The following is a 9851-nucleotide window of genomic DNA, read 5'->3' on the forward strand; positions in this document are numbered from 1 at the left end:
CCGTTACTTAATAGAAAATTAACTATACTTATCACATTACTCTGTGCATCACGTATGATAAAATTTATTATATTACATAGTTTTTACATTAAATATAATAAATATATTATATATCTTCCCATATTCTTATCACCAAATCATGCTAATTAATTAATACTATACATTTTTACCTTAAATTATAAGTATTAATTTGTAATTTAATCATAATACTCTAACGAGTGTGGATAAATATACTAAAGTACTTGCGCGTGCCCTCGTAACCCAACACTTATCCCCCACATGCCTACACGGCTCTCCATTTCAAATCCGAAATTTAAGAAATTTTATAATTTCAAAATCTTAGTTCAAAACCCAAACCTGAAACTTTCCAGAGACTCTTCCTCTCCATATCTATCCTAATCTTCAACTCTTTAATCTAAAATGGAGAATCTCATAGCATTAGTTAACAGATTGCAAAGAGCTTGCACGGCACTCGGAGATCACGGCGAAGAGAGTTCATTGCCAACTCTTTGGGATGCTTTGCCTTCTATCGCCGTTGTCGGTGGACAGGTTTCACAATTTCTCTCATTGTCTATTTTCATATTCTGTTTCGTTTAACAAATGCTTTTTTCGTCTGAATCTGAAGCTGTTAGCTGGTGATTGGACGTTTTGAACGTTATTAAGTATTTTAAGTATTTGCTCGTGTTCAGTGAGCGTGAATTTGTTAGTTGGCGTGTTCATTGATGTCAGATCCGCGCTTTATTGTTATGGTACTTTTAAGTTCCTGTTTTCTAATTTGCAGGCAGCTCAATTTAATAAGTATTGATTGATAATCTAGAATGAATGTTAAGTAATCTGCTATAACAGGTTAAATTGCACTGATGCTGTAAAAAATTTATTATTATCTGTGTATATCACTTAAATCTTTTCTAGTTAAGTTTTTTACTCTGATTGTGTAAAACATATTACACTATCAGTGCATGTAACTTAAAAGTACTAGTTCTCATTTGCTTGCTATATTTCACCTGAAAGTTTTGTTGTGAGATAATATCTCTGGTTCTTGATTACTTGTGTCAGCTTGATCCGATAGCATTAGTCCTGAAATGATCATATAAGTAGGTTTACATTCACTAATTATGAGTTGAAGTTCTATGCCTGGCACTATAAACAATATATATAAAAAAACTACGCAATCAGGTCATATAAAAGGTAGTTGCAAGTTACTATATTTAATAGCATTGATTGGTAATCTTTAAGATATGGTATGGAACCCATTTAGCAGGTTAAATTGCATTGCTGCTGGTGTTTCATTTTATGTGATGATATTTAACTGGATATTTATTTGACTTATAAATTATACTAGTGGTAGTGGAAAAGCATTTGAGAATTTGGTTTGACAGAAGAAGCATCATGTTCAAAGTTTAAAAATTGAATAGTTTAAAGAATTTGAATTCCTGAAAGTTGTGAATGTTATATAGAAATAAAATTGTGTTAACATTTTGGAATGTCAAAAAAGCGATTGGGATATATACGTTATTTGAATCATTCACAGCCAAGTTTTTTCTAGCTTTATTTGGTTATAGACTTTGAGAATTTTGGTTCATGTCAGGCACATGTTAAGCGGCATTGTGGTACCACAGTCTGTTTATTGAAATGTAGAAGCTGAATGTAGTGTTGCCGTATGGCCTGTCATATTGAAGAGGTTTTCTGAGCTGCTTGACATCAATACTATAAACGTGCTGTTCCATAGATCGATCTCTTTCTGAGTGTGCTTATCCATGTAAATATTCAATAATTGGTATGGAAAATGTATGTCTAGGTTTGAGAGTGAGTAACCTGGTGCCTGTAGGCTCAACTAGAACTTGGGTGCATGCTAATTAGTTCTCTAGTCGTGGTGTCCATGACCTGTATCATGTATCGTGTGTCTTCTCTGTGATAATCTGTCTTATATTCTATGCTTAATGTCTTCCAGCAACTTTGGGTCATTGTTGTTGTAATGTCCTCCAGTAACTATTGATTCCATAGATGTGTAGGCTTATTTTGCATTTATGTTGCTTAACTCCATCTTTTGGATGACTTGTAGAGTTCTGGGAAGTCTTCAGTGCTTGAGAGTGTTGTTGGAAAGGATTTTTTGCCTCGTGGATCAGGTAAATAATTCAATCAATTGGAATCTAAATGAAAAACATTATTAATATCAGATTACTCACATATCACGTACAGGAATCGTCACCCGTCGCCCCCTGGTCCTACAGCTTCATCGGCTAGATGAAGGTAGAGAATATGCAGAATTTGGACACCTTCCAAGGAAGAGGTTTACTGATTTTGGTGAGTCTTTGGACAAGTAATACTACTGTATTGTTTGCATCTTCTGCATGTAGCACCTATCTTTGTGTGTTCTGTTGTCATTGTCTTCTGGGACTTCATTAGTCAACTTTTTCCTTGACATTCGCTCACTTTGATCCGTTTTTCTTTTGGCTTCTCGTATATGTCTCTTTCAGCTGCTGTCAGGAAGGAGATTGCTGATGAGACTGATCGAGAGACAGGCCGCAGCAAACAGATTTCTAGTGTGCCAATTTATCTCAGTATATATTCTCCTAATGGTACGGAGAGCTTTCCATTCTCTATCTGTGCGATTCAATTGCCTGTATTGGTATATTTTTAAGTCCATTTGATGTTGTTGGTGATTTTTATTTTTTCACTTTTGTTTTTTAGACAAAGGTTGTTGATGATGTAAATGTTTTAAGCAAGCATGACATTGAAATTTGTAGGATGAGGTTGAATTTGATTAAGAAAATGTTGATACCTATTTAACTTAAGTCTGGTGTTAAATGTTTCTCCCACAATTAATGCATTCAGGTGCTAGCAACTATGAAACAGTTGCATCTGATAACTGTCTGGACAATTGCTTTTAAATCACATATAGTGGATAGTTTGCTGGTGAATTCATTTGTCGTGTATACTTTACTATTACTAATATTTCTTTTTCAGTTATTCATTCACTTGTCAAAATCTATTTGGTGTTGAAATCGGTGTTTTTGACAATTTTTTCCTGTTAGGCTTAGACTTCTAATTTTTTATGTGCCTGAGTTGCAGCATTTTTGTAACAGCAAATCAGCAATACATTGTATAGTTACTCCAAAAAGTCTGAGAATACATTGTTTACTCATTCCATTCTAATTTGGGTGCATGCCTTGACATTTGCTACTCCATCTACTTATTTTGGATTTTTGTAATGACAGTTGTGAACTTGACTCTGATTGATCTTCCTGGACTTACAAAAGTGGCAGTTGGTGAGTATATTTTTTTTTTTCGTTCATTTGGGTCATTAATCACTTAATTTCATAGGAACTGTTGAATCCAATGGGTTCAAGTGCAGCAAAATGTATATTGAGGATTCACAGAACGGGCCTGAACTTGTTTGGATTGATGCATAGCTTTTGTTCCCAAAACAAAAACTGTTGCTAAATTGAAATCCTGTCCGTTGAATTTATGTAGAGGGACAGTCTGACAGCATTGTGCAGGATATTGAAAACATGGTTCGGTCTTATATTGAGAAGGTCAGTTATACTTGTCTTCTTTCCACAAGTAAATGTTCCAATATATCATGTTAACGTTTTGGAAAACAATAATACTACAGTTCTCTAGTATTTCAGTAGTTTGCTATGCTTTTCTCTAATATATTGGGAAACATCTAAAATTGTTTTTAAAGATCTCAATTTACTCTTCATATTTGTGAAAGTCATTACCTTCTGTTTTCTTGGCATTGCAGCCAAATTGTATTATTCTTGCGGTTTCCCCTGCCAATCAAGATCTCGCAACGTCGGACGCAATCAAGATTTCTCGTGAAGTAGACCCAAAAGGTCAGTGTTTGGGAATTTTCCCCTTGTCATGTTCCATCCCTCTAGCTCTAGATTGCCTCTTTAAAAACACACGACGGTCCGCCTTGACCTCTTGCTCATCTTCATAAATCATTCCCCCCACTTCTATTGAATCCACTAAGTTCTTTCTCCTTTAGCTGTGGCCATCCTATAAAAGAACAATTTATTGGATCCTCCCCTTTTAACCAGAGGGCTGTAGTTATTTGTTTTCAGCTAGACTCCCGTGCTATTGCAAAACTACTGAATCCTCTTTCACCTCCTCTTTTCTCATTTTGCTCCCTCGTTTAGCTTTCTTTTCCCCTCCATTTTTTCTGGATCTCCCAATTATGAACTCCCTCATCTTAACCTCCAGCCTTCCAAGGACGTCCGTATTCCGCAACTTCTTGTTTTTACAGTATCTTCTTAGCCAAGCTAATATACTTTATCTAAAACAGAACTCTGAACATATTCTACTGTATTTATGAATGCAATTTTAACCCTAGGTTTATCGACTATGAATCTATCATTAACTCATACAATTTTTATATCTTCTTTCATGTATTTCTTTCTACAGCAAATTGAAGTCTCTTATCCGACATCTGTTTGTGTTTGACTTGCCAATGCTCACACTCTTCAATGTGAAGAGGAGTTAAGAAACCTAATAAAGCATAGACCTTGCAAACAGCATGTGTCTCATATTTTTACTTATCTTGTTTGCGGTATCAAAACTCTAATTTTGGAAGCCCTAAAAGTTTTTCAAGTTTGTCCAGTACATTTTTCCTTTTATTTGATGATAAAATTTTCTTACTTATCGAAAAAGAAAAAGAAAGAAAAAAAGAAAGTGAGAAAGACCATTCCTGTTTTCTTAATTACCACAGTCGTTCTAGTGAAGTCTAGTAAGACGTGTATTTTTCTTTTAAGCTTGCACAGTCTTTATTCAAGTATTCATTACCTTTTACTTGTCATTTTGCAATCTTGTTGTTCTTGTGGATTCGTCAATTTAGTTATCTTGCATAACTCAGAAAACCGTTGGTTCTTGCACTCACTTATGATCATTTTTAATTGAGCAAATAGTGTAATTTAAGTTCAAGATCTCATTTGCTCTCTTCTGACTGTTCTCGTCTTTTCCTTGTGTGGTAATGTGGTAGTTCAATGTTAGTTTGACAATAGTTCGTATGCTCATATCAAGAATAATGTCATCTTTTAACACTCTTTTGACTCAGTATCGAGCCACTTGTATCAGGAGAAAGAACATTTGGAGTTCTGACCAAGATTGATCTGATGGATAAGGGTACCAATGCTGTTGAGGTAAGCTTTTATTTGGTTAATAATAGCTACTGCTATGTGTTGGAACAGGTATATCACTTAAATGTAGCTTAATTGAGCATATATGAGTATAGGCTCCTTATATATTTTGGTATCCTTTAAATAAAACTAGAGACGAGTTGCTTTTAGTCCTTTTTTTTAACCCCTTTGGGTCTCAAATTTATGTCATAAGATGGTATTTTAGATGTTTTAGGGAACTTGTACATGTAGCTATTTATGAGTCACGACATTAATTGTAATCCCTTCAATTTATGTGGCAGTGTCTGACTTGAGACGGAGTTTAAGAAAGAACGACTTTTGGAGCTTGTAGTCTTAAACTTGTTGTGGCATTTATGTGGCCGTGAAAGCATGTCATTAAAGGAAAAAAGGAAATTTCAAATTAAATTGTTTCCATGTATATAAAGGTGCCCATTTGTTTTGAACGGACTGATAAGGAAATACTGCCACACAAAATGTAAAAGAGGGATTAGTTGCATGGTTAAGATGGTTTAGTATCTTTGTATAATGAGAAATATCAAAGCATTTACTTAGGTAGTGTTTCATAACATTTTCTAGTTTTTGGAGAACTTATCTAACTTGAGTCTGATTGGGTTAAGGTGATCATGTTTTCTAATTCTAGCATGATGAAGTCGAAATATTTTGTTGTTTTCCATTTGTGGTTGTTGTTGTTGTAGTATCTAAGTGAATAATTTTTCACGTATTGGGTGAATAGCTATTTGGATAGATCTTGCGATTACGCATTATGATACAATTTGAGTGTGCTTATTTTAAGAAAAACTAAGGTAATACGCAGGACATGATATTGAGGAGGAATGTTTTGGCTTCGCCGATCACTCTACTAGAGTATTCTTCTTTTAAATCATATTATTATTCTAAATCATATTCTTGGATTTCCAGATCTTGGAAGGAAAAGCATATAAGCTACAGTTTCCCTGGATTGGTGTTGTCAATCGTTCACAAGCTGATATAAACAAAAATGTGGATATGATTGCTGCTAGGCGTAGGGAGAGAGAGTACTTTTCTAGTACCCCTGAGTACAAGCATCTTGCTCACAGGATGGGTTCAGAACATCTTGGGAAAGTTCTGTCGAAAGTATGTCATATTCTTGCTTATTGAATCTGTATTCCAGGTTTGGTGGCCATGCAGAAGACCTTTTTTTTAAAAAAAAATTATTAGAGCATTTTTCATCTAGTTTCACTTTTCTGTCTTCACAAAAATTCATCTTGGTGCTCTAAGAAGCCTTTAAGGACTTTATGCTTTTCCTGTTTAATGTAGTTACGGTTTATGATGGAGTCTAAATGTTTTTCTTTGATTCTGGCTACTTTTTAGCATTTGGAGACTGTTATCAAGTCTCGGATTCCAGGTCTTCAGTCTCTTATCAACAAAACTATAATTGAACTAGAAACTGAGTTGAGCAGTCTCGGAAAGCCCATTGCCACGGATGCGGGAGTAAGTACCCTATTTAAACCTATACCTTTATGTTGAATAGGTTACAGAATCCTGTGAGGCGATTTTACTCCTCTAGATAGAGTTTAATTGATTCTCTACATCTCTTCTACCTCCATTAGTTTGTAGAATACCAATACTTTTGTTGTTTTTGTGAGTGTGAATCATATGTCACATCCTCGTTTTGCATGTTCTGTTGCAGGGAAAATTGTACATGATAATGGAAATCTGTCGTAGTTTTGATGGAAATTTCAAAGAACATCTTGATGGAGTGTAAGTGTTCCATGTTTATGTTTTGTTAACATATATGAGTATACTATACTTTTATGTGGTCTAAGCTTGTCTTTATTATGTCTGATTGTCACAGTCGACCAGGAGGAGATAAAATATATTACGTCTTTGATAATCAGCTCCCGGCTGCATTGAAAAGATTGCAATTTGACAAGCAACTTTCAATGGAGAATGTAAGGAAACTTATAACTGAAGCTGATGGATATCAACCACATTTGATAGCTCCTGAACAAGGTTATCGTCGTCTCATTGAATCTTCCGTAATCTCTATTAAGGGTCCTGCTGAAGCAGCTGTTGATGCGGTATGAATTTTCGCCCCCTGTTGTTTGTACCCAAAATATCCTATAAATAATCGCACTGTGTATAATGGTTTCAGCTAGCTTTAAATCTTTTCTGAGTGGGTTAGATGTCCCCTTTTCTTCAGTCGTTGCTTCTTCTTTGCCCTTTTTTTGGGCATGCCCCTCTAGTATTACAGAAACTTAAATTATTGAGAGTTGGATTGAAACAGGTCCAAATGGAGCAAGCTGGATAATGAGGATTCATATAGCGAACCCAGCTAGACTGAGATTGGGGCCTTCCCCGTCCTGTGTCTATATCTGACCCTATCAGATTTTTTTTTTCCTCCCTGTCAACTTGACCTAGAAATCTGTTAATTTCCTATGAAAAACGAAAAAGTTGTGAAAGAAATCTATATTTAATTTTGTAGATTCATTTCTTAAAATTTGATCAGCTAATCTGTCTATTACGACTGTAGTTAGATGCTTTGTTGTCTGAAGTATTTTCTGCTTAATATGGGAGGTTTTTCTTTGTTATTATGGGCAAAAATCTTGAACTGTTAAGCAAACGAATTACTGAGTACGAGATTATTTCCTTTGTGATGATTGCAGGTTCATGCTATACTGAAGGAACTGATTCACAAGGCAATTAGTGAGACTGCGGCAAGTTCCCTTCTTTTTCTAATTACTGTTCCGAGCTTATGATACATAAATTGCTGTGAATGTCTCATTGTAATAATTATTTCTGTGTGTTAAAGGGTCCAACAACTGGACACGTGCTTCTATGTGCAGGAGCTAAAGCAGTATCCCTCCCTACGAGTAGAGGTCAGCAATGCAGCTGTTGAATCATTAGAAAGGATGAGGGATGAAAGCAAAAGAGCAACTCTTCAGCTGGTTGAAATGGAGTGTAGTTACCTGACCGTAGATTTCTTCCGGAAGCTTCCTCAAGATATGGAGAAGGGAGGAAATCCAACACATTCTATTTTTGACCGCTATAATGATTCCTATCTTCGAAGGATAGGTGAGTTGTGAATTAGCAATCTTCTCTTAATCCCTTGAAGTAAAATGCATATAAATTTATCGGTAATTACTCGTAAAATAGTCCTGTAATGATCTTTTTCCTGGTAAACTTTTTGTGCGGTTATTGTCTAACTGCCTCTTATGAACAGGGTCAAATGTCTTGTCTTATGTCAATATGGTTTGTGCTAGTTTGAGGAATTCTATTCCAAAGTCTGTTGTTCATTGCCAAGTACGGGAGGCCAAACGCAGCTTGCTTGACCATTTCTTCGCTGATTTAGGCAAGCAAGAGGTGAGAATCGGCCTCATTTCTTCAGCTAACTGAAACTCTTCTTCAGTATGGGGGTAGGAGAGGAGTGTAGCAATGATATGACTTACATGGATAGTAATGTTCACACCCACCCTCTTTCTTTTTGCAGGGAAAACAGCTGGGTACTTTGTTGGATGAGGATCCAGCAATTATGAAACGCCGCCTCTCTCTGGCGAAGAGACTTGAGTTGTACAGATCTGCTCAAGCTGAGATTGATTCAGTTGCATGGTCTAAATAAACACGATGACACAAGGTTCCATTTTTCATTACTAGTTCACCATGATTTTCGTAGGGATAGGTAGCCTGTGATTCTTTGCCTCGACATGTAATTCTTCTCGTAGTAGTAATTAGTAGTGATTATGTCAAGGCTGCTGCTAGTGTGGCTAGTCTTATTGACGGTACTAAAAGCCAAGTGCATCGACTTGATATTGGTAGTAGATAGAGTACTTCTTGCTTGTTTAGTAAAGAGTATATATTGAATGAGTACTTTGTCTTGCCTTCTCATACGCAATGAAATTCGGGACAAGTGCACAGATAGTGGACATTTTTATCCTGAAAAACTGAAATTCAGGATGTACTGGCTAATTCCTAAATATTAGCCCTTTAATGTGGCTGCCTGGTGTTATTTCTACATGAAATTCAGCTATATTGAAGTGTCATTTTTCAGGATCATTGCGCCTACAATATAGTGAAACATTAGCTAGTCACCGCCAAAGGATGTGGTGCAGTCGATGGGATTGCTCCTCCCTTAACCAGAGGTTTCGAGCTCGAGCCCTGGGTATGGAAAAATCCTTGGTAGGGAGCGTTACCCCCGAATGGGGCCCTATCCGGCACGAATTCTGATACAGTCGGGCTCCAATGCGGGTACATGATCCCGTGTTCTATATACTTACCGTTTAAAACATGTACAAGAAAGAAACAGGTGCAAAAAAAATGAAATTGTTTTAGCGAAATGCAAGTGATGATTAGAAGAAAGATTTGGCCTTTCTTTTGAAGAAAAAACATGAAGTTTTTGGATTAACAGATGCAGATAAATGACATGCAGTGAATAAATATATAAATATATTAAAGAGTAAATTCGGTTAGTGAGCTCTGTTGGTTTGGGTCCACTTAATAGGCAGAATAGCCTAGGAGACACTTGTACTTGTTCCGATTTGTCATCCCGGTCCCTACATTCCATAAAGTTTCATCCAGACACTTCAACTTAATCAAAACAAGACTTTTAAACCCTTCTGCCCCCACCCCCTCTCCTCTTCTTCTTCGCATCTCCCCCTTCGTTCTCGCCCCCCCCCCCCATTCTTATTCTGCCTCCCCCCCCCCTCCCCTCTTCTTCTTCAGTCCCTTCCCCCT

The 9851-nt window shown here is 36.3% G+C and overlaps 1 protein-coding gene across 1 annotated transcript; it reads left to right on the forward strand.

Moving 5' to 3' along the window:
- The first annotated feature begins 264 nt into the window (after positions 1–264).
- On the forward strand, positions 265–9086 carry LOC109216699 (dynamin-related protein 5A-like). Its single transcript, XM_019380882.1, has 16 exons — positions 265–549; positions 2063–2126; positions 2200–2304; positions 2478–2579; positions 3219–3269; positions 3475–3536; positions 3749–3839; positions 5080–5144; positions 6060–6254; positions 6492–6611; positions 6811–6881; positions 6976–7201; positions 7787–7837; positions 7967–8195; positions 8344–8483; positions 8611–9086. Exons 1-16 carry the CDS (start codon positions 421–423, stop codon positions 8737–8739), a joined length of 1830 nt encoding a protein of 609 aa, XP_019236427.1. The 5' UTR covers positions 265–420; the 3' UTR covers positions 8740–9086.
- Positions 9087–9851: the final 765 nt, after the last annotated feature.

Source organism: Nicotiana attenuata, unplaced genomic scaffold (genome assembly GCF_001879085.1).
Source record: "Nicotiana attenuata strain UT unplaced genomic scaffold, NIATTr2, whole genome shotgun sequence".
NCBI lineage: Eukaryota > Viridiplantae > Streptophyta > Magnoliopsida > Solanales > Solanaceae > Nicotiana > Nicotiana attenuata.

Coding starts and splice junctions, on each gene's coding strand:
- LOC109216699 (XM_019380882.1), top strand. CDS start 421: ATGGAGAATCTCATAGCATTAGTTAACAGATTGCAAAGAGCTTGCACG. Junction 8,196..8,343: donor TTCCTATCTTCGAAGGATAG/GTGAGTTGTGAA, acceptor TCTTATGAACAG/GGTCAAATGTCTTGTCTTAT. Junction 8,484..8,610: donor CTGATTTAGGCAAGCAAGAG/GTGAGAATCGGC, acceptor TTCTTTTTGCAG/GGAAAACAGCTGGGTACTTT.